Below are 24,842 nucleotides of genomic sequence, written 5' to 3'. Positions count from 1 at the left end.
CTAGAGCATTAATTAATGCTTGTGTTTTGTGTGTTACCAGCGGATGTAGCCTTGAACCAGGCTTAGTGGACTCATGATGATTTTGTTCCATGGCCCAAAGCTTGATTTGGGGATTAGCCAAAGCCCTGCTCTGTGGGCTGGGGTGGGGGTGGGGGGAATGATTGTTCTTGGGTTTCATGACGGAGTTTATGGAGCAAAGTTTCTCCACCAGCCTGCCGTCTTCTAACCTAACTCGTACAGAGTCACATTGTTTCAGCTGTGGAGGAGGCCGCTTACCCACTGGGCAGGCAAACCTCCTGGCCACAGGGGCCTCTGGGAATCTGGCCTCCTGGGGGCAATTGGCTCTGTCCAGAAGGGGTTAAGCCTCCGGGTTTTCCTCCTGCTCCCTTTTTCTCAGACAGGCTGCCTCCTGGGCTGGGCCTGGGCTCCGTGGGGAGACAAAAGCCGTAAGCCTTGGGTGTTTATACTGCCCAGAGTTCAAGTTTCCTGACTGCAGCGCTCTGGCAGGGTGTGACAGGAGACGCTTGCGGCTGGCCCACATGGCTCAGCCTGGCCTGGCTGGGTTTTTGTGAATGGAGACCGGCCTCCAGTCCTGACTGCTTGTCTTGAGGAATGGTTGGGAGATCAGCTGTCTCATTCACTAGCAGAAAGAATGACTCATACATCTTCTGCCTCGTTTGGCTCCGGGTCATTGTTTCACTGCTTGGAGCTGGTTTTAATTAAACATTAACCCCTTTACTACTGGCACTGGTGGGGCACGGCCGTGGGCTCTGAGGTTTGGGGATTGTGCCCCTTCCCCTCCCTCCCAAAAAAAGAAAAAAAAACAGCCCATGGGTTCCTATTTCAAAAAGAAAACCAGGCTCTTACTCTTTTTCAATAAACAGCTGATTGTGTAAGATACTTAAATGCCAACTTTTTCTTAAGCACTAATTTCTATTCCATTTGGAAACAGATAGATCATGCTTCACATAACTGTTGGTTTTTTCTTTTTTTTTCTTTTTGCAAGAGGACATTAATTAAAAAAGCATTACTACAGAAAGAAGGGTTTGCTGCTGCTCCTGTGGTATGCAAATTCTAATTAATATTTCTGTGTGTTGTGCCTTCCTCCACCCCCATATAGTGCTGAAAGGGGGGGTAAGGTGTTGGCTTTTGGTAATAATCATTGAGGCTGAAGCAAATAGCTGAGAGTGCAAATTCTGATCATTTTGAGGAAGAGCTTCTGAGACTGGGTGGCTATTTGTCTCTTAATGTGGAATGTACTAATAGAGCTGCCAGGCTATTGCCAATAAAATCCACAGGCTCCATCTCCTTGAAAGCCTTTTATTGGTCTTTTGGTCTGTCTTTTCCCCCTTTGCCTTCCCTTCCTCTTCTCCCCATAATTAAGACACGAGGGGAAACATTTTCATCTTCCATGGGATCGTTGTGAGAACGTTTCCCATTGGCTGATAGCGAGGACCGTCTGGCGTCCATTCCCTGATGCTGCCCTGCCTGGTTCAGTTTCCAGATCTTACTGGTCTCATTGGACTTAGCCTAAGAAAGCTTCATTTTGGACCTGGCCTAATAGCGAAGTCTGGGCCCTACTGGAGAATGGGAAGGAAGTTCGTGCTTTCTTGCCCTGAGACTTATCAGATTTTCCTTGCTTGGATCCAAGTTATGGTTTTTGGTTAACTGCTTCCTTCTAATCCCATTAGAACTGGAGACAGACAGACAGACAGACAGACAGACACACACACACACACACACACACACACACACACAAACACAACAGCCCTTGTCTATTTCAGGAGAATGCTGGTTCCCTTGCTCTATTCACTTTCTTAAGATTAGCTCCTGTGAAAATGTGAGTCATATGTTTTTTGTTAGATTTCTGTGATGTGCTCAGGCGTAAGTGTGAGGCCTATTTATTTGGTATCTTCAAAAAAAGAGTTTGTACGCCACCATCAATTCTCCTTACTCCTTTTACAAACTGTGCGTAAGCAGCTATTATCTGAGAACTTGAATGGGAGGATAGAATTCAAGGCTTAGACTCGATTTTTCCCCCTGGGTCCCTAATTTCTGTCATTCTTTCACACACCTCTTCTCTGGCTCACGTGTACATGCCTGCCCCGTCCCCCAGCATACCCACGCACCAATGTTCCAATACTTTGTGTGCAATGTTGCAGATGTCACACCAAGGATGGTGAAGACTGGCCGGGAGATTCTTTTTGTTGGTACATACCAACGCAGGCAGTCCCCCATATGAGACTTCTCAATCTATTACTCACAGGTCATTCCTAACTCTTCTGGTAGAGGAATGTTGCATGTGTACCAGGTTCCTATAAATGCCGTCTCTTATAAAGCATGGCTGGGGGTGGAGTGCAGCAGATGACTTTCTTCCCCCTTTTTTACTCCTCATCAGAGGTGGTCTGAGACTCAGGATGATGGAGAAAAATATAGTTGCCACTTGACTCTGCTTTATGAGGTGTTGCTAAATTGTTATTAAAATAAACTTATGTTTGGGGTGTGATTTTTTAAAGCCCCATTCATAATTCATAAATCTAACTAATGGGAAAAAATCAACACATTTTAAACTCAGGTTTTATTGATGTATTTTTTTAATATTACCATGTTCCTCCTTTCTCCTCTCCCTCCTGGAGGGCCATCCCATATCACAAGTAATATTTTTTAAAGGCAGAAAAAGACGAGGAAAAAAATCAGTAGAATTGATCAATACATTGAAAAAGTCTGAAAATACATTCAGTCGATGTACAGACCCTGTAGACCCCCACCTCAGCAGAGCAGCGGCACCTTCCGTGACTCCTGTCCAGCGGGGCTTGCTCTTTATGATTTTGCAGCATCGGGTTTGATTTGTTTTGGCGGGGCAAGGGGGCAGGGTTGTTGTTATTGTTCACACTATTCTTGTTGTGGTATTTCCCTGTATTTGTCCCATCGGCCATTTCTCCCAGCTCAGTAATTCACAGTCGGCCACATTTCTGTACCATGGATTGTTGAGCTGGTCTCCGGTTGACGGGAGTCTTCCTGCTTTCTAGTTTTGAAATATTCTGAGGAGCTCGGAGGATGATGCTAAATTGGAATGACAGCCCTTACTTTCAAGAATAATTCAGGAGGAGATGACCTTGGCTTTGTTGGGTGTAGACATTCTCAGATTGGGCAGAGGAGGGAAAAGCATAAACTCTCTGGACGAGTTGTTTAATTGGGCAAGGATACAGGTGGCGAATAGAGAAGTGCTTTATGGGAAGGAGCTGTCTTGGACAAATCTGAATCTGAGATGGTAGAAGGCCAGATTAATCATTAAGTGGATCTATGTGTTAGGAAGTGGCAGGAGTCTCCAGGTATCCTTTCCTTCTCCTGTAAGCAGAAAGACTGTTGAGGATGGCAGATCCAGAGTTGAAAGGGACCTTCCAGGCCGCTCCTGGAACGCTTCACTCTTGGGACTCCTCCAATGCTTCCCCATCAGCCTTTCCACCTTGGAGATGGCGCCATTCTAAGGTCTGCCCTCTTGATCGTCCAGTGCCTAGACCAGACCACCATTTTCTGATCATTTTACTCTTAACTAATCTCATTCTTCTGGACATGGCCGCCTCTTTGCCAACAGCTCTGCACCTTTCTGGGCACTCTTTCCAGGCCCCTGACCCTACTTTCCAGATCTCCATTATCTGTTATCTTTCCCCGTTGGAATGGAAGCTCTTTGAGGGAAGGGGTTGGCCTGTTTGCTTTTATTTCCCTCCTCAGCACTTAGCACATGGGAAATGCCTATTAAATGCCTTATCTGTCCCCCATCTAGTCCAAACCCCTCATCCTCGGTGATTTGCCCATGGTTACGTGGCTAGTAAGTTTTTGCACTGAGTTTGGACCCAGCTCTTCCTGATTTCAAGTCTAGCTTGCCAAACATGGGGAAATTATGACAAGGTCTCGTCATATTCCCATGGTCTGGCCATGGGAACAAGCCCATTTTCAGTAAAAGCACAGGTAAGCAAAAATCACTTGAACTAAGGCCTGGGGCCCAATTCTTAGGCCTAGGAAAGCAAAGCAAATTAGAGAGTCGGGTCCATGCACAGGAGACGGCAAAGATCACGTAGGCTTTCCTGTCTGGGGTGTCTTCTGGGAAGACAGCAGTGGGGATAGGGTAGGGATGGGGGGCCTTTGACTTCTTGACATGTTTGCAAGGACAAGATGGCCTGGGGTGTGCTGGGGGGAGTGATAATTGTTATTTCACCTTGAAACCAGATCTTGGTGGAGGCACAGTCGATCCAGAAGAGGTCTGGGCAGTGACTCCCCGAAAGGCCTATGGGCATTTTGTTTTGTGAAACTTCTTGGCCTCTGGTGGGAGGTGGAGGCCATAGGGAAACGAGTCTCCTCTCTTTGAGGGATTGTAGCTTACTATGGCTTTCCGTGGCAGTGCTGAAGCACATCCAGGGCAGGGAGAGCAACGGCTTGGATTTTGATGGATGTCTGGGAAGATTTAGGGCCCGGAGCCAATGAGATCATATGTGTAGAGCGCTCAGCCCAGTGTCTGACTATATAAAGTCTTAGTTATTATTTGTTGTTATTATTATTATTGACAAATCCATAATCCCCAGCATTCCTCCTCCCCTTCCCACCTGCATGGACAGAATTTGAACCCAGACAGACTGCCTAGGCATTTCTGTTATAGCCTGGTGGGGTGTGGGCAGAAGAGACTTTGGTGAAAGGATGCAGTTGTTGGTGTCCTGTAGACAGAAGGGGCTTTTTATTTCATGTTGGAATCAGCCTTGGAGCACCTGTGGGCCAGCAACATCTGGGCGGTGAGCTGTACTCCTGACAGCTAGCTTCACCCAAGAGGCAGCTAGCCCCGAGGGTGGGATCCCAAGCCCTGGGGATGTACATCCGCAGGGTGGGTGAGGGTGTGTCCCTCTGAGTTCTGAGCCTGGCCAGTGGTCTCTAGGATTCTGGGCTGGTCCAGGGTCCCCTCCTTGGGTCTGACCCTGTCATGCCCCCCGAGGGTGGCAGCGCCAAGACGTCAGCAGCTGCCCATAGCTAGGCTTCCCTGCCCTTCCCCCACCCCCGCTGACCTTATTTCTCCATTATGCTTTGGTTGTTTGGCTCATTTTTTTTCTTTTCTTTTCTTTTTTTTTTCTTTCTTCAGCTCAGGTACCTGACAATGATGAGCAGTTTGTCCCAGACTATCAGGCTGAAAGTTGTAAGTACGGTGTGACTCATCTCTTGTGTGCTTCCTCCCCCCGTTTCTTCTTCTTCTCTCTTTCCTTTGCTTTTGTGGTCGGTCCCCATTTTCCTCCTGTTTACTCATATGTTTTGCCAGGTCTTTCCTCACCCCAGTTTGATGGTGATTTTGTTTGGTGGGGTGCCACAGCAGAGGGCTGCTGGGATGAGGGCACCCCTGCACTGCCCAGTGGTCAAGTTTGGCTGCTTGGCAAGCGTCCTGCCTTCCCATGGGCATCTGCTGCTGCAAGTGGTGAGACAGAGGGTCAGGGATGTGCCCACACCCAGGCAGGCTGTCGGGTACTCAGTAGAGCACCCAGTGAGGGGAAGAGAGACTGTAGCCGTGGCTCCAGGGAAGAGACAGAATGTTGCCCAATGTGGGCAGGAGGTCTTTGGGGTCCTCGAATGGCAATGCCAGTATTCTATTACAGTCACTAATGAACATCTAGCCCTATTTCTATTAATGACCTCAGTGCCACCTGCTTCAGGGACTTTGGTTTTTGTACGAATTTTTCTGAGTCTCTTACTCTCAGTCCCCGACTCAGGGACTCAGCAGCTGTTTGAAACTTTATTTTTCACCCCAAGCTCTGTGTGTTGGAGTTGACATGAGACAGCACGTGACCGGCTTCTGGCTGTCAGCTTTGTGCTCCTTTCCTGGGCCTGGCCCCTCCTTCGCCAGTGGCTGGTTTCCTTTACTAATATGGCGCCTGTCAGGGACCTGGAGTAAGGTATTATTTGAAAGCAGCAACGAACAGAGCGCTAGTACCAATAAATATCTTGTTTGGGAAAGAGATCACAGAAAGCCTTTTTTTTTGTGTATCCGAACAGGGTCAGCTGGGCCACTAGTGGGAGTTTCCCAAGACGATGGGCACGTGGCACCCGGGAGTGCTGAGTACTTTTCAGTTATGCGTCACATCCTGTGGCAAAGCCAAGGAGCATTGAGTGTTGGCAAGAATGGTTCCTCCCTCACCCATTCCCCACCCACCACTGTACCACTCAAGCCAGAATTCCGAGGATCATTGATTTGTAGGCTCGCATGAGAAAATATTTGTGAAGTGCTTTGTAAAACTTAAAGAGCTATAGAAATGTCCGAGGCAGCTGCTACTGTTTGTTACTCGAGCTCGCTCGAGAGACCTTAGAAACTTGCAGTTTTCAAGTGAGCGAATGGAGGTCCGGGGAGGGTGGGCCTTGGAAGTGGAGAGCCTGCTATGAAGTCAGGTCTTCCAGGCAATGAATTAAAAATCATTTACTAAGCACATACTATGTGCCAAGCATCTGCTAAGTTCTAGGGGTACGGAGAAGAGAGCAAAGACAGGCCCTGCCCTTAGGGAGTTTGCATTCTAATAGGAGAGTTGGTATTTTTGTTTGGAGAGTTACAAGATGGTGAATGGCCCAATGAAATGACTTTAAGTAGCCTTGATATGATTATTATTCGAGAACTGATGAGTTGGGGGAGGGGAGATCTGACTACAAGCCCTGGCATCACATTGCCTATTGGTAGTTTGGGAAGAGATTGGTGTGCCCCTCACGCCCCCAGCCTCTCACCCTAGTGCTTTCATGGGCACCTCAGTGAAAGACAAGAAAAGATGCCTGGAAGGAAGGAAGGGAACTAAGCCCCCTTCCAGCTGCCCAGGCATGGTCCTTTCCATGGCCCATGGAGGAGGAGCCGTGTCTGACCCTCTAGCAGGAGGGGTGGGGGAGGCTTCCTCTTCTGTCTAAGGGGTCTAAGATCTCCCCTTTGCCAGTCAGCACAGGTCCAGGTCTGTGACTTTCCCAAGGAAATCAAACTCATTATCTGCGTTATGCTGATGAAGAAATGGGGAAGTGAGCCACCTTGTCTTTTGTGCTGTCGATGGTAAGGGGCTCTTCTAGACTGCTTCAGGGTCCTGGCTTCTTGGTGTACCTCATCACCATTGAGGATCCCAAGAGTGAAGCAGATGTTACAAATGTCACCTCCATTTTACAGATGGGTAAACTGAGGCTTGGAGTTCAGTGACTTGCCTGGGTTACTCAGTAGCAAGTAGCCGAAGCAAGATTTGAATCCAGACCTTCCGGAGTTCAGTCCAGCACTCTCCTCATGGCATTTTTGCCACCTCTTTGCTCTAATGAATCATTCCTTTCTGTTGCCTTATATTCTGTTGGCTTCGTTTATTATAATGCTGTCCTGCAGGGGCTAGGACCTGGACTCAGGGGAAGTCCTACGTGAGGAAACTCCTTCCTAGCTCCAATCCGCCACCCTTCTATCAAGTCCATTTGTAGAGAATTGCCTGGAAGGCCCTCAGAGGTCACAGGGCTTGCTCAGGGCCACACAGCTAGAGTGTTCAGAGGGCAGGACTTGAACCCAGAACTTTCAGCCCTGAGGCTGATCTCTACCCACTGTGCCTAATTAGTGAAGCCTGGGGCTTAGTCGCAATTGCCAGGCAAGGTAGAGCTACTTTTCAGTTTTTCTTTTTTCACAACAAAACATTTAAAATATTTTTAGAGTCTTTTTGACTTGGAAAATATTTCATGTTTACACCTTAGAGCAATAGCCGTATGTTCGGTTGTTTTTTGGGGAAAAAAAATCCTTCATCTAGCCAGAGCAGTTTTCTGAGCAGAGTGCTGAGCCTGGAGTCAGAAAGACCTGGGTTCAAATCCAGCCTTGGACACTTACTAGTGGTGTGATCCCAGGTGAGTTATTGTCACCTCTCTCTGCCTCAGTTTCCTCATCTGTAAGATGGGCACTAAAAACAACCCCTCCCAGGGTTGTTATGATGACATAGCATTTGTAAAGGGCTATCTGAATGTTGTTTTGCTGCTGCAGCTGCTGCTGCTGAAATTGCTCAGACCCAGAGGCTCGCCCTGACTCTCCAGTATCCTCGGTGGGGGTCTCTGAGGCCCCTCAGTTACTTACTGAAGGAATCTGGAAACTCCTTGAAGGCCACTGTGGGGGAGGGGCCTGGCACACGGTGGGCACTTAGGGGCTTGTCATTTGCTTGCATTAATATCTTTTCATGTAAAAAAGAAGACGCTATTAAGGAGAGGGAAAAGGAGTCCAGATTCTTTAGCCTGGAGGGAAGAAGCTGAAAGGGGCGACTCGGTTCTGCAGTGGGGGGGGCTGGCCATCCTCGATGACTCTCGAACACAGAGAAGATGCAGCTTGCCTGGGTTCAGTTCATGTGCAGAAAGGTGATTTCCTTGTAGTTGAGATTAGACAGTTTGGGAAGCAACAGGGCTGTTTGTCCAGTGGTTTTCAGAATGGTGCAGCAGCTGATGGGGGGGAAGGCAGTGTGGTCGAGTGAGCGGTGCTGGGTGCCTGCCACCGTTGGGGCAGAGCCCAGTTCTGCTAATGCATTCTTGGGCATGCCACTGGCCTCTGTGAACCCTCAGTCTCCTCTTCTGTAATATGGTGGGGGTGGGGCACTTTGCTTGCTGTCCATGAAGACAGAGGAATGGATTTTAGCCCTTCCACAAATCCTGGGGGAATATTTTGAGGGAAGCAGTGTCACACTTGTTGGGATCCTGGCTATGTCACTTTCTAGCTGTGTGACCCTGGGTTAGTCACATGATGATTATGATGGTGATGACAATATTATAGCTAACAATTATATAGCACCTACTATGTGCCAGGCACTGTGCTGAGCGCTTTATCATTACTATCTCATTAGAGCCTCACAACAACTCTTAGAGGGAGGTGCTGTTATTATCCCCATTTTACAGATGAGGAAACTGAGGCAGGTAGTGGTGAAGTGACTTGTCCAGGTTCACACAACCAGTAAGTATCTGAGGCTGGATTTGAACTCAGGTCTTCTTGACTCCAGACCCGACACTCTATCCACTGTGCCATCAGTTGCCTGAGCCTGAGACTCAGTTTCTTTACTTGTAAAATGGAGATAATCACAGCACCTCTTTTTGGTGGTTTGTTGTAAGAAACAAATGAGATCATGTGTTATGTATGTATACATGTTTACACACATATGTGCATGTATGCACGTATACTTGCAGGCATATATTTGAAGGGTGGGGAACAGGAGGTCCAGGCCTGTGATTTCGTCAGTGAAGGCAACCCTTGGTGAGACACGTTTTTACCAATGTCGGTCTGTAGCCCTTTCACCACTTTCAGTCTTAGAAAATTGTGTTTCATACACAGCTGGTATGTACCATTTTCTGTTCCCTCTCTTTGGAAAATGCTGAAGGTCTGTATAACTGAGGACTAATATTATTACCATCATCCTCATCTTCATCCCCATTGATTTTTACTGAGCTCCTTTCCTACATAATGCTAAAACTACTGGCCAAGTGACTCCCCCCAAGGCCAAGGTCGTGGAATGTAGAATCATTTCCAGCATGTGTCGATCAGCTGTTTGTGGAGCAGAAGAGAACAGAAAGAGAGGGAACGAGGGAAGGGAGGTGCAGACTCTCAGACGGATGCACTTTCTGATTCTTCTCTTACCTTCTATGCACAGTAGGGTGCTATGGTTCATTGGGACAAGCTGGAAACAAGGGGTCTCTGGCACTTCTGGGGTGAGCCTCGTTCAGGGACAGGGGAGGCAGAAGGTGCAGCAGCAGCAGGAGGAGTGAGGTGTGGATGGGAGGAGGGGTGAGGTGTGGATGGAGAGACCGTTCCACAGGGGGAACCATGAAAAAGCCCCCAGAGGTGGAGAGGGCTAAGTGAGACTGGGGAACAGTCAGTGACTGAAGGGAGGGGTGGGAAGTGAGTCCAGAAAGGTCAGGCTGGAGCATCTTGCCAGGGAGCCTGGAATGCTCCTGTGTCTGAGGAGACTTGAGCCCAAGCTCTTGAGTTTGCTGTGCCCTAGGAGCTCCTGGAGGTGGAAGAGCAGCCTGTGCTTTGGGCCTATTCCTGAGGCTGTGAGCTCATGTGGAAGACAGACAGACAGGAGGCAGGGGGCAGAGAAGAGATTTCAGCATCATGACTTAGTGTTAGCCTAGGAGGTAGATTGTAAGCCTCTTGAGGGGAGGGGGCATAATTGGGGTTATATTCTTAGTGTCTAAGACAGTGGCTGTTACATGGTAGATGCAACATCAGTGCTGGCTCAGTTGACCAAGTGTTGATTAAGAATTTCCGATGGGCCAGAGATTCAAAATGAGGCCTCTGCCCCCATGTACCTGTATACCTGGATGCCAGGGAAGGCATTTCAGGATCATTTTGGGGAGGCACCCTAGCGACAGAGGGGAGCAGATGATCATTGTGTGATAGAATTGTCAGGACTTGACCTGTGATTGCCCGGAGGGGTGGCTGGGGGCATGGTGCAAGAGAATAAGAGATTTGAAGAGAGAAAGACTGGAGGGAGAGATGAGGGATGCTCCATGGAGTCAGGTCCCAGGTGAAAAGGAGGCACGGATTCTAGACAGTAGGGGGAAAGGGTATGCTAGCCCTGGAAAAGCAGATGACTCGAGGTGGAAAGGAGAGGGGAGGCGATGGAGGAAGACGGAGGGAGCTCTGGAGCTGTGGAGGGCAGACACCGTCTAGTAATAAAAAAGGAAGTCTAGTCACCCGTTGAGAGATGTGGTAGGTTGTAGGGGTGGGGTTTGCCTTTCACACCTTGATTAGCTCAGTTAGGTCTCTGGCTGTGCCGAAGGCCGGCAGGCTCCAGGTCCTGGTGACCCTGCGTTGGTGGGAGCTAAAGGCGCGGAATGCGCCTTTGTCCTCCATCTCTATGCGGATCCCAGCTGAGCGATAACTGGGGCTGAGGAAGCCAATCTTCCCAGGTGAGGAGGGAAGCCTGGAACAGTTTGGTTAGGGCCGGGACAGGACAATTTCAGCTTTTGCTTTGATTTGTGGAGCATTTAAGAAACCTCACATCCATCAGTATGTAGCTCGTTTCTGTCCTGGGTCTCTTCCTGCTCAGTAAACAAGGAGGGAGTGAAGGGCTGGGTGGGCCGGGCCAGGGCTGTACGAGCTCTGCGCTCCCATTGGAACATTCCTCGCTGCAGCCCCTAACCCCCCATGATTGCCTTATGTCCTTCTGCAGGAGAGGCAGTGCACCTGTAAAAAGGCAGGCACACACATGCCCACGGACACTGCTTTCTTTGTGGAGTAGATGTGATGCTGTCAAGAGTCAGCAGAACTGTGGCCAATCGGGATCCCCAACCCTCAAAATGCATGAGGGGAGCATTTGGCGGCCACCTTTGCTCTGTGATGGGAGCAGACTTGGGAGCCCAGCAGGGGTGGGGGCATTCCTTTCCTGACTGCAGCTCAGACTGTAATTCTTTCTAAGAGCTAATTTTTATATAAATTGGCATTTTTTTTGGATGTAAATGGAATCATTTCAAATGGGCCAGAGGAACTCACTTTCCTAAGGGCTGAATCTATTCATCATGTAAGGAGCCATTCCTTATTTTTTTGTTTGAATACACATATATGTGTATGTTATATGTGTGCATATATAGACATGCACATATACACATATGTATATATGTAATGTGTGTGTATCTCTATCTACACACACACACACACACACACACACACACACACACACACACACGGTCTTTTGAAGAAACATTTGCAGGAGATGTGTGCCTTCTTATAGCAGGTGCTGACTGTACATGGCTAGGCAGGACCAGTGCCCCCAGTGACACATCTCTGAGGGCCACCAAGGGTTTCCCCATGAGGACCTCACTCCTCTACCCAATGATGGCCTATGAATCTGCTTTCTACCACTCAAAACTGAGATATTCTGGTGCTGAGAAAGGATGCTGAATGTGGATTGAGAGGACCAGGCTCCAAATGTGGCGGGTAGGACCAGAAGACCCCAAGGACCTTTCGGCAGGTCTGCAGCTGTTTGCTGATGGCTTGAATGAGTTCTCTTGGGATGTATTTCTGAAATAAAATTAAATGTCAGCGGGAAAACAGGATGCTTTTGTAAAAGTGTCTTTGACAGCTTCACAGGAATGCATCCATTCTGTGAAGTGTGGCCCTCCCCCAAAGGCCTTGTGAGCCTGGTCGTGGCTCAATTTCCTCACTAGGAAGATGAGGATGTTGGCCTAGTTGAGCCTGATGGTCCGTCCCAGCCAGGAATTTCCATAAGTTCATTCAGTAGCAGCTCGTTAATAATTAGTGTGGCATAGTGAATAGAGAGCCAGCCTTGAGTCAGGAGGACTCGGGTTCAAATCCTGCCCCGATTCCTGCTGGCAGAGGAGGCCCCCAGACATCTCTCAAAGAGAGAATGGTGGCTCATCGACGTTGGCAGACAAACTTTCCTCCCCAAGAATTCCTTAAACCAAAAAAAAAAAAAATTCACAGATCCAGACATATAATAACGCACGCTTCTACAGCGCTTCAAAGCCGGCTCAGAGTTTTATCAAAGGCCATGCTCCCATCCTTACCACAGCCCTGCGGGGAGCACACTGCAAGCGTCCTTCTCCCTGTGTGTCACAGATGAGGGGCATGAGCCTTAGGAGTGTGAGTCGGTGATGCCCGGGGTCACGCAGCTTTCAGATAGCTGAGGCAGGATTCAAACCCAGGGCTCTCCTGATGCCCTGCTATAGCTCCCTCCTCCCTGCTCTCTGTCTGTCTGGCCAGCACTCGCTTATTCAGCTCCTGTTCTGCGCGAGGCACTGTCTGGGGGTACGAAGGCCCAGTAAACAGCTGCCCCAGCCCCCATCAGAGCACACCTGATCTTGCAGGAAACCACGTTTTCTAATCTATTCTTTGCTCAGCCCTGGCCCAGAGAGAGGCTTGGAACTCACCCCACGAGGCCTTGAGAAATGAGGGGAGATGTTTCATGGCGAGTCCTCAAGTCATGGCCTTGGGTGGATGGTGCTGGGTGCCGAGAGGGCCCAGGAGCCCCTCTGCAGACGTGGGGTGGCAGTGCCCTTGGGGCTTCTTACTGACGTGACTGCCATTCCTCCTTTTTGTAGCTGTAGTTACTGTCTCTCCCTTCTCATCTTCACATCCAGCGGAGCTTGGATAGAAACAGTCCTGGAATGTCAGCACTCTGCTCTTTCTACCCCTCACTGCCTCACAGGCGGCAGGCTGTAGTGTAGATGGGACGGTTTTTTAATTGAATAAAAGTGTCAGAATGCTAGTATTCTTTTAATTTTAATTTTTAATTAAAATTAAATTTTTAATTTATCTTTCTTTTATAATGAATACCACTTACTTGAGATGTACAATATATATTTCTTTCAGTCTGTTACTGAATTTTGACTAGATGAGAGTTCGTGCTAGGCTTGCTAGGTGGAATATGGTTTGTCACAGCTTTGGCTGGGATTGGTTTTGTCTTGTTTTGGTTTCAATTGTATTATTTTCTACCATTGGCCACTTTCCTTTGAGAGTGGCTCAGCTAAATGTTAATGCAAGAACTCAACTGGGGGGAATGCCTGCTTGCAAAATCCTATTTGCACAAGGTCATCTGATAAAAGGATGATGAAAAAATGTTTCGGTATTTATTTTCATGTGATCATTCTTTTCTAGTTTTTAATTTTCTTTTTTTTAAATACTTGATTTAGCAAAGAATTTTTTTGTCACCACAACAGAGGCTTCTTAAATTATGCAGGAGATGTGTTCCATGAGTGGTGTCTGAGGCCAGGTGAAAGCCTTTCAAAGCCAGCCAAAAGATGGGTTAGATTCTTCAGATGACTTTCAGGTAGCTGGGATTGGCCCTTTGGAGACTGATGTAATGAGAGCAAAGTAAGAAAAACATGATAATGCTTGTGTTTAAATTGATTATTTGCAAAATTGGATTTTTTAAAAACCACAAATAACAGCGAGGTCCATTTTCTTCTGTGCGGTGATTAAAAGGTGAATGCCTGATTACGCTCCAGCCTGTTTGAGCCATGCTGATTTTGCTTCTTTGGTTTTGGGTCATTCATTTTAAAAATTTACTCCTGGATTTTTTCCAAGTCTTTCTTTCTTTCTTTCTTTCTTTCTTTCTTTCTTTCTTTCTTTCTTTCTTTCTTTCTTTCTTTCTTTCTTTCTTTCTTTCTTTCTTTCTTTCTTTCTTTCTCTCTCCCTCTTTTTCATTCTTTCTACTCTCTTCTCTTTCTTTTTCACTCTTCTTTCTCTCTCTTCTTCCTTCTTTCTTTCTTTTTTTCCTTCCTTCCTTCCTTCCTTCCTTCCTTCCTTCCTTCCTTCCTTCCTTCCTTCCTTCCTTCCCTTCTCTTGAAGAAAGTGGGTAGCATGCTTCCTCATCAGTCCCTAGGAATTATGGTTGGCATTTCACTCATGAATTTTCTTCACTCTCCCAAAGCATTGTTATTGTATCAGTTATTCTTCTGGTTCTACTCACTTGACTCTGCATCAGTTCATAGAAGTCGCCCTAAGTTTCTCTGAAATGATCCCTTTTGTTATTTCCATGTATTCTGTTGGCTAGTTTGTTAGTTTCCAGTTCTTCAACACCACAAAAAATCTGCTATACATATTTTTGTATTTGTGGGTCCATTTCCTCCTCTGACCTTGCTTGGCCCTAGGCCTCATAGACAGGTGATCACTGGCTCAAAAGGTATGCACTGTATAGTGACATTGGGGACAGGGTTCTAGACGCCTTTCCAGAAGGGCAGCACTGTGTTGCATCTCTGCCTGCAGCGTGCCAGTGTCATAGTTGCAGTGTGGTCCTTCCAGTTATGGTCACTTTACCTTTCGGTCAGCTTTGCTGCTCTAGCAGGTGGGCTGTGGAACTTTAGAGTGGCTTCACTGAGCATTTCTCTAATTATTAGTGATTTTGGAGCATTTTTGAAACACGTTTATGGAGAACTTGGATTTCTTCCTTTGGACACTTCCTGTTTACATCCCTTGGACCCTTTATCAGTTGGGGATGCCCAAGGACAATCTGCCCAAGGGTGTTGAAGAGATGAATAATACTTTCTATCTCCAAAACACAGAATCTCAGAGTAGGAAGGGGAATCCAAAATGGATTAGTCCAAACTCTACCTGAAAAGGAAGGAAAAGGAAACAAACCAGTCTTACATAGTAACTTCAGCACACATGATAGAAACCCTAGTCAAGATTTGTCGCCAGGAAATCTCAGAATACAACATAGAAGCTGATTGCTGTGTGGGTGAGATTGGCCCTAATTGGTCATTTCCACTAAGCCAGACCCATCCACCATGAACTTACATTTCCCTCCTTTCCACGGCACATTTAGATCATTTGTACTCGCCATCTTTATGGCTCTTGGGGCAGGGCTGAAGACTAGCACTATCCTTGGGAATGTGGATGGGGTGGGAGGCAGGGTTGGGCCCTTTAAGTGGCCCAAAGAGTTAACACAAATACTTTGGTAGTGACTGAGAAGAAGCTGTCTGGTCACGTCCTAGGGATCAGTGTTTTGTCCCCCCATCTTTGTTATCATGCTTGTCAGGTTTGTAGTTAACCTTAGGTGGCATAGTTAGTATGCTAGATGGCATTAGGCAAAGGGAATCCCCCCAAAAGATCTGCACAGATTTGAATATTGGACCAAATTTCTAAGAAGACAACATTTAATAGCATTCCAGTATTAGGGTTCCAAAGATTAACTTTATAAATGCAGAGTGAGGAAGGCACGGTTAGAAAATGTGAAGCTGGCATGAGAGTTTTTGTGGCTTTTCAGCTCAATATATCAGCAATATAGCATGGTGGCCAAGAAGTTCAAAACACCTTTCAGTGACCTTAAGAGAAGTGGTACCCACAATGATGGAGTTGGAGGTTCCTGTCTTCCACCCTAGTCAGATCACATCTGGAGTCTTCCATTTGGGCCACCACAGTTTAGAAGAGATATTGACAAGTTAGAAGGCATCCAGAAGAAGACAGCCAGGATGGTAAAGGGCCTTGGGACCATGCCATGTGAGATCAGCTGGAGGAACTGAGCTAATTTTGTCTGGGAAAAGAAGAGGAGCCTTAGGATAACCTACATGAAGCATTTAAAGGCACTCCCACACAGAAGAGGGAGAAGAGGTACACTGATTGGCCCTCCCATCTAGAACTAGCAGTAATGGAGGAAATGTCAGACATATTTAGGCTAAATACAAGGAAATATTTCCCAGTGATTAGAGCTCTCCAAAATGGCTTGCCTCAGAAGATGGTGGGTCTTCCCTTGCTGAACATCTTCATGGAGGGGATTTTTGGTCACATATGGGAAGGGATGATTGACTGCTAAGATCCCTGTGGTTCTAATTTTTTGATCTAGCTTCTTAGGCCATTCTTCTGATGACACTCATGTGCACTTATATGGGCTCGTCAGTGACTCCACTGAGGTACATTGGCCTTGCAGATATGAGAAGGTTTGGAGCAACTTGTCTTCTTGATTTGCAGGACTAGAAAAGACAAAGAAGACAAAGAGGGATGACTTTGGCTGGACTGGTGTGGCAGTGTCTGTGTTAATTAGTATCCTCCATGCTCTCCTCCCCTTCCCCCGCCTTTCCCCAGCACCGAAGTTTTTATACTGTCTGCTACTGGCTTGTATATGGTGGGTTCTTCTTAAGGAAGGCTGCTGGGGATGTTCTTGGGAGCTTGTGGGGAGAGCAGAAAGCTACACAAGATGAAGATTGGGCACTGTACAGCTGGATGGTAACTATTAAGTCAGCCACATTTTCTGTTTGTGAGGTCTTAGCTTGAGCTGGACAAGGCTGTGTATCCCCCAAGGCTCATTCTGAAGGGGATACTCTTTTTGTGTACCTGTCTTCACTTATTTCTGAACAAGGAATGAATGTCTGGGTTGAGTCTGATGCTCTGTGATCAGCTCATGCAGACCCAGGATAACAGCTTGACAGTTTGGGGTTTGATTTGAGTTTTGAAAACCCCTTCTCCCCTCCTGCTCTTTTGATGTCCCCTGCCTACCTGCCCAGTATCATTCTGAATTGTAATCCCAACCTCTTTGTTCAGGGGCATGAAGAAGTATTGCTATAGATCCTTCTTGTGGGATTGCCCCACCAGGCAAGAATCCTGTAACCATAGCCTGGCCCACTGGATCCTCCTAGTGAGGGTGCTGCATGCAGACCCCTTGCTGAAACCACCATGGACTATGTGAGTTGGGGTCCGTGGGGCAGGGTTCCAGATTGCTGCCTTCCCCTTGTCTGCTGAGAAGCCCTGGTAACTTGACCCCTTCCTTGACAGTTTTTTCTCTCTCCAGCCCTCCCAGGTGCTTGTGTTGTCCAGGCTGGTCTGGCACAATTCTTCTTCCTAAGAGCTCAGCTTTCGTGGGCTGTGAAAAGGCAGATTAAAGGCTGGGCTGTCTCTCAGTCTCATCAACTAATCGATAGGCCTCAGTTAGCCCATCATCTTGTGATAAAACCACCCTCCTAGTGATCAAAGGGAAAATGTTTGGGACTGAAGCTTCTAAATGGTCATTTCAGCAAGCTGCTGTAGGATCAGGTTGGAGACATTTTAAAAATTGCGCACGTTCAGATTTGTACCTATATTTATTTCCATGAGTACCAATAGCAGACCTAGGCATACTATATTCACAAGCAGGTCCATGTGGGCACACACACATACCCTTTTACTAGTCCACATGGATTTCTGTAGTTTTGAGAGAGATGAGTTAAGTTCTTATCAGAGGTAATTATCATTGACAGTTATACCTGTATAGACATATGTGGATGGGTAGGGAGGCTATCTCTAACCCTACGGGCAAGGAATCCTGGGTTTCTGGCTTCCTATAATGAGGGCTGGACCATTGCCCTTAAGAATACAAATGCAAATATACCTAGATTCCATAAATCTAAATATTACGGACTGTCTCATTCGTGTGTTAATGCCCCTCGATCGCTTTAGTTTTCTAAGAAAATGTGGTTGATTTCTTCTCTTCCCTCAATTCTTTCCCTGCCTCTGACCCCCACCCCAGCCCTCCATCCTTTACCAAGTGGAATGCAAGCTTCTGGGGAGCAGGGACTGTGCCATTTTAAAATGGCATCTCCTTAGTACTGAGCCCAGGGGCACTGGGCATGGAGAGGGCATTGTGAATGTTTATCAAAGGTATAACTTTGTTTTCATAGATAATCCTACCATGAAAAGAATCAGAAAACAGTTTGAATTCATTTTCTTATGTCAGTTTAAGTAGGAAATCTATACAATATGTCTGGAGATTAAATTCAGGGTTCTTGTACATTTTTGTAAAGCATGAAATATTGGTTTGGCTAAATTTCTTTTTCTTTTTTTAACTGACCCATGTCTTCATCAGTAAAGGGATTCTAGTGAGGAAACCCTTCTACCAATGTCAATGGGCACCTGCACTGCAGCTTGTTGTCTTAGAGGGTTGGTAACATGCCTCTGATAATGCAAAAGTAATGAAATTCATAGAATGTTATGCTCCTTTCTAGAAATATATGCATATATGTATATATGTATATGTATATGTTTATGTCAGGGTATTTGTGAACAGGCATACATGGATACATACATATGTTTGGTTAGATCTGGACTTTTGATCTCTTTGTTATATTGAATTCCTCATCTGAAAACAGATGCAGAGTAACAACTTGCCTGCAATTTTTGGCCTTACAGTATGTCCTGTGAAACTTAATTCAGTGACTTGCCCAAGGTCACACAGCTGGTTGGTGTCAGAGGTGGGCCATACACTCTCTCATGAATAAATATATGAATCATGAAAAATATGTTCATGTGACATGTACATGGATGTTGTGTCAGGAGAGAGTTGAGGCAACAAAATATTTACAGAAAATAACATGGAGAGAAATTGTTAGACAATGAGTTGGATAATTCCCCCTATTACATGTAGGTCAGTTAAAAACAAAGTTGTTTCTAACATCATCACAGTGCTTGATGCTGTCTTTGACGGGGATCTTCAGAGAGCAGGGAGAGGGAGGATGACCACTTGTGAGTCCATGAAGGTTCTCATCTCCAGCTCTCCATGGGAGCAGATGGGTAAGGACTCTTTTCCTGGAGGATTCAAACTCCTGACTGTTTGTGATAGCTCAGAAGCAATGCGAGATGCCCAAGTTTAGAGACTTCTCCACTCCAGATGTTCACGTGGACAAGTGGTAGCACCTTCCCAGCTGAGCTCAGATGGGTCTGATAAGCCACGGGTGGGCACACTCTACCTTGACTGACACAGTGATGTCATTTTGGTCCTCTTTGAGCTTGAAGGACAAGGACAACAGCCAGACTGTTTGCTTGATAAAATAATGCTCCGAGAGAGGCTTTTTAGAGGTTCAGTTTTGGACGACGTTTCTCTTGGGACTGGCTATTTATAACCAGGCCAGGAATCTTAGTTGATCCTCCGCCTGATTCATTTAAGACTCTGGTGTTTGTCTCTCAGCCTGGGCTGCCTTAGCCATGATATACTCGCTTCTGCTCTTGGCTTCTGAGATGCCACTAACAGTAATACTCCGAACCATATTCAACCCATTGAGCATTTCTGACAAGCCTGTTGTGTGGCAGGGCTGGTGCCAGGTGCTAGTAGTACCAAGATAAAGTAAGCGAGCCTTGAATGTGAGTGTCTTATATTCTTGCGGAGGCCATGGTGTGTGTACCCCTGAGTCAACACAAAACACATAAACTAAGTGCAGAGCACATTTGGGATGGTGCTAAAAACCAGAAAGATCAGGAAAGGTCAGGAAGGAGGTAGGGAGAAAAAGGGGGGGGAAGAGAAGAGAGCATTATACATATACATAACTCTATCTAGAGCCCCCCTTTGGTATCCTAGGTAGGTAGGAATGTGAAATTTAGAGCCAGCATTTGATGTCTCAGAGTATCAGGATACATCACTTGGGTTTCTACCCAAATTATCTGTGTTGGTGCATGTTCAGATTTGCTGTGAGAGAAATACATTAATTTAGAAATTAAGCCGCAAATTTTACAATAAACAGGGATAACAATTATACTGTTCATCCAGCCTGCAAGATAATTTTACTTAGAACAGCAGGCAGAAGGAGAGCACTAATTTTATGATCATTTCTATTTCAATAATGCTGATAGACAAAGGAGTGCGGCAGAAAATTGAGGTATTCCGCCATCTTTGCTCCCTTCCTGTGGTGGCCATTCCCGAGCCTTTTTTTTTGAGACTTTGTTTTGGAGTCTCTTCTTTTTCCCAGAAGCCCCTGGCTCTGAGCGCTCTCTTCTCTACCGAGTGTTCGTGGGGTTTGGCCTCTCCTCTCTTAGTCCCCTCTCGCTCCCCAGCCTCCACCTCCTCCTGCTCATGTTGTATCCCCAACGGTAGTTCTTTGACAGCCACAGCCCTTGGTTTTTCTCATTGTATCTTCCCCACCAAGGCCAATGCTTTGCATAGGTTCTTTTGAAAAGTACACAGTAGGGGGCAGCTAGGTGGCACAGTGGATAGAGCACTGGCTCTGAAGTCAGGAGGACCTGAGTTCAAATCCGGCCTCAGACCAAACACTTCACACTTACTAGCTGTGTGACCCTGGGCAAGTCACTTAACCCCAATTGCCTAAAAAAAGAAAAGAAAAGTATACAGTACATGTCTGGCAGAGACCAGAACAAACCAGTCCTTGCCCTCAAGGGGCTTGCATTCTACTGTAATTGCACAGAGTGGCTGCTTCATAAATGGTTATTGAGCTCAATTCTTTAATTCACCCAGATTAGAACTTGGTGTCAAGGAAGCCCTTGTGAGAGAGCGTGCAGGGTTCAGGTAGCTGCTGACGTGCTTTAGGGTGATATTTTAAGGCGATGAAGTGTGACAGAAGGGGCACTCGCCTTGGCAGAGAGCCTAGGGCTCAGTTCTAAACTTTGCCTTTAGTGCCTGTGTGACCTTGGATAGATCTCTCCCCTTGGAACCTCAGTTTCCTCATCTGGAATGTGAGGGAGCAGGACTCACTGGTGCAGATAACATCGTGTTTGGAGTCAGGGACCAGGATCAGTGCTCTCTTCCCTCACCTCTTTGAGCCTCAGTTTCCTTATCTGTAAAATGGGGGATTTGGACCACTTGATCTCTGAGGTCATCTAAGAGACTTAAATCTACAATCCTCTTATCTCTAGGGGCTTTCCCCCTCCACTTAAAGTGGCTGTGACCATCCCCCAACATGAGTACTCTTGCCCAAGGTTCCTTCAAGTGGTCTTGGGGCGGCCTGTGCACCTTGCTGGGGAGGTGAGACCCTAAGGCGTGAGCACATACTGCTGAGGTAGACCAGGAGAAGGTCCCCCAGTCCATCCTGTGGTTCTCAAGGGCCATGCTCATCTCCCTTGGGATGGGTCAGGCACTGACCTCCGCGCTGTGGGAGACTGAGGACGCATCAAGGCTGGGTCTTTGCAGTTGGGAAGCTCAGCGCCTGGACTGCCCTTTCTCTTCTTTCTCTCTTTTCCCTTGAGGGTCACCTCATTTTGATTGGTTGTCATTCCCATTTCCACCTTTGTTGCATTTCCAAAGCTGTCTCTTGAACCCCTTCTATCTGCTCCTGGGCTTTCAGACAGCCATCCTACCAGCATTACAAGCCAATCCCACCCTCAGGAAGACCTGAGTTGGAGTCCGGCCTGAGACACCGGCTGGGTGACCTGGGCATGTTACTCACCTATAAAATGGGTATAAGACAGACTTTCTCAGAAGGTTGTTGTGAGGATGGATTCAGTCAGTCAGCAGTGAGCCACGCATGCATCTTAAACGACATCATAGCATGTCAGTCTCTCTTTCCCCACCTTCTCCAGTTCTGAACTTCCCTACACCATTGATGACATCACTACCCCCGCCTCTTGATCGCAGAGAGAACTCCGAATTTCTGGCCCTCTGTTCCCTCTCTCCCCAGGAGTCCCCTGTTTCTCTTAATTCTGTCTCTGGTACAGCTATCGGTGGCTCCTTTCTTCATCCACGTGGTCAGCCTCTGGGTGAGAAGGGGAACTCTCCCCTCCTGCCCAGAGCTCTTAACTGGTCCTCTAACTCCAGCCCGGTTCCCTTTTCCAATTCTTCCTTCACTTGGCCGCTCCCATCAACTCTGCAAGGTTCTATGGAGACGTATTTGGGGGACAATGCACGAGCGTGTGCATACATGGTGGCCTCCTCGGGAGCAGCTGCGTGAGCTGAGCACCGTCGGAGAGCACATCCCCTGGTGGCTGTGCCCCTGCCCAGGCTCCAGCCAGCTCCCCCTGCTCAGCCCCGAAAGATCTCCTGCAATACAAAGCCCTTGTCCACTTTGAAGGAGTGACCCAGGCAGCCTCATTGTATTTGTGGTCATCCATTTTTTTCTAGGCGGTCCCGATGTGTTCCTAAAAGCATATCTGCACCCCTAGAAGGAGTTTGGAGTTTCCTCTGCTCTCTCATCTTTGGAGTTTTCCCTTCTTTATTGTGTATTTATTTGTTCCCAGTTTCACAGAAGCCACAATGACAAAGGAGATGTGCTTATTCCAGGTGTGTTTGAGGGTAGCATGGCTGAGTCCTGAGCACAGCCGTGGTACCTGGAGTCCCAGCTGATTCTCTGCAAGGGGCCTACATCCTCCACAAAGGAGGAGGACAGTTCTGATCATGGGCAGGACGGCTGTGGATGCATCCGGGTGCATTGTTTGGAAGGACCGATTGTGTGACTCCAAACATAGTTATTATTTGTGTTCTGGTGTCTGTTGATTATCAGCTTCTGGGAGCCTGGGCACGTCACAGGAAAATGACAGGCCCTGCTATTGTAGGGAACACCTGTGTGAGCTCTGAAGCCACTCGCAGGTTTAGCCGGCCCAGTGCATTCACATGCACAGATGGCATGCGAGGGCAGAGCCTCAAAGAGGGGATTAGAAGAAGGGTCATGGCTCGTGGACGTGTTTAGGCCAAGTGCAGGGGAGACAGCCGAGGTGTCCAGTGCTAGCAGAGGGCGTCGACACAGCCCAGTCTCTCAGCAGACATGTCTCTGGTAAGCCTTACCTGCAGGCTGATTTAAAAGCACACAAAACAAAGACAACATCCGTGAACTTAGTATTTATCTAAGGCTGAGTCCAATTCAAAATAAAATCCTATTCAGCACTCTTTTCCTGGTACAATGCACACAGAGAATGTTGGATGGTGAAAGAGCCAGGCTCGACCGCCCTGCCTGGCCAAGGGAGAAAGATTGATTGACGCCCTTCCCAGGGGTGAACCTTCTGGCTGACATCTGAGTGCTCCAGAGGTGTGCACTGCTATTGCAGCGTGCTGGTGGGGGCTCCTCTGGGCCAGATACATGAGGCTCATTTTTCTGTCTCTTCAGTTACTAAGATGGGGGCAGTGTTATGCAGTGGAGAAAGAACTGGTCTGGGAACTAGCGAGAAGTGGGTTCACGTCTCACCTCTGACATTATACTGACTGTGTGATCCTCAGGAGAAAAACCACCACTCGCTGCTCTGGGTGCTTTTCTAAGATTTTGCTTTTCTTTTCAGAGGCAATGGGGGCTAAGTGACTTGCCCAGGGTCACACAGCTAGTAAATGTCTGAAATGGGATTTGAACTCAGGTCCTCCTAACTCCAGGGCTGGTGCTGTCTCTACTGCACCACCTAGCTGCCCTGGAGTGTACTTTTCACAGAAGGTACCCACCTGCATTGGTAAAGGGAGCTGCTCCTATCAAAGAAATAACAGCTCGGCCACCCAGGGCCACGTGAGATTCAAATGGCACAAAGCTAGCCGGCGCCTTGCCAAGCTTTAAAGCAAATGTGCGTGTCATTATTTTCTGATGAAGCGTTGGGGTCACAGCTAGCAGAGGAGGGTGTTTAGTCCAACTGCCTCATTTTGCAAATGAGGAAGCTAAGGTCCCGAGAGCAAGTGCAGATCGCTTGTGGTAGCAGAAGTAGCAAGTGCACAGCTGAGATGCTGTGCGTGACTTTTTCTCCTGTTCCATCCATGCCCAAATCCTAACCATTGGAATGCTTTCATACCTTGACTGACGCCCCTTACAATTAGCCGCACATACCATGGAGATGTGCCTTATGCTGTTGAAATTTTCAAGTGCGTCTCAAGGTTAATATTTTCTAATATTATCTCAAGGATCTTATTTGGCCCTTCCTACAGAATATAAAGGGCAGCTAGGTGTCACAGTGGATGGAGCACTAGGCCTGGAGTCATAAAGACCTGAGTTCAAATCCAGCCTCAGATACTTAGTAGCTGTGTGACCCTGGTCAACTTACTTAACCCTGTTTGCCTCAGTTTCCTTATTTGTAAAATGAGCTGGAGAAGGAAATGGCAAACCGCTCCAATATCTTTGCCAAGAAAACCCCAAATGGGAGTCACAAAGAGCTGTGGGACTTGACTACTACAGCAATAGTGTACAGACTTCTGGCTCTTAACTTTTTTTTAACATCTCTGGAGAGTGGCCCTTCAGGACATTCCTATCCTTATTAAGCGACCTCGTAGAAGGAGCGCTGGAGCTAGTGTCAGTAGAGAACCAAGTCTGAATCCTGAGTCTGCCACCTTCTAAGCTCTGTGGCTTTGGGCAAATCACTGGACTGCTGAATGGCTTCCCAGCCTCAGTCTTTTCTGAAAACTGGGGACAATGAAATTTATGGTACTAGCTATGAGGGTGTCATGATTTGGGGGAGGCGTAGTCCCTCTGTGAATGGTGGGTGTCCTTTGGAAGGTCTCTGGTGAAATTTGGCCGTCTTTCTGCCATCACAATTACCTCTTTCCTAAGTTTCCATTTCTCTTCCATAGCTGTCTGTAAAGCCAGTTTCTTCTGTGTTGGTCTATGTGAGATGGTGAAGAGACACTAGAGGGCCTTGGAGAGGCCACAGCTACAGACTCATTGCTTTTGGCAGCACTGACAGAGCTAGTGGGGCCACCGTGGCTAGCCCCCATGCCTTTGTCCAGCTCATC

At 47.3% G+C, this 24,842-nt stretch overlaps 1 protein-coding gene across 5 annotated transcripts in view; it reads left to right on the top strand.

Moving 5' to 3' along the window:
* Nucleotides 1-24,842, top strand: part of ETV1 (ETS variant transcription factor 1) — a 97,266-nt gene that overhangs the window by 9,401 nt on the left and 63,023 nt on the right. For all 5 annotated transcript variants that reach the window (XM_078150645.1, XM_020999994.2, XM_078150644.1 and 2 more), the window contains one exon: nucleotides 5,126-5,179. In XM_078150645.1, the coding sequence (XP_078006771.1) occupies nucleotides 5,126-5,179 (54 nt within the window). The remainder of the gene's footprint in view (nucleotides 1-5,125; nucleotides 5,180-24,842) is intronic.

Source organism: Phascolarctos cinereus, unplaced genomic scaffold (assembly GCF_003287225.1).
Source record: "Phascolarctos cinereus isolate Bilbo 61053 unplaced genomic scaffold, phaCin_HiC Scaffold_1;HRSCAF=81, whole genome shotgun sequence".
Classification (NCBI taxonomy): domain Eukaryota; kingdom Metazoa; phylum Chordata; class Mammalia; order Diprotodontia; family Phascolarctidae; genus Phascolarctos; species Phascolarctos cinereus.
This window is presented reverse-complemented; position numbering and strand designations above follow the sequence as displayed.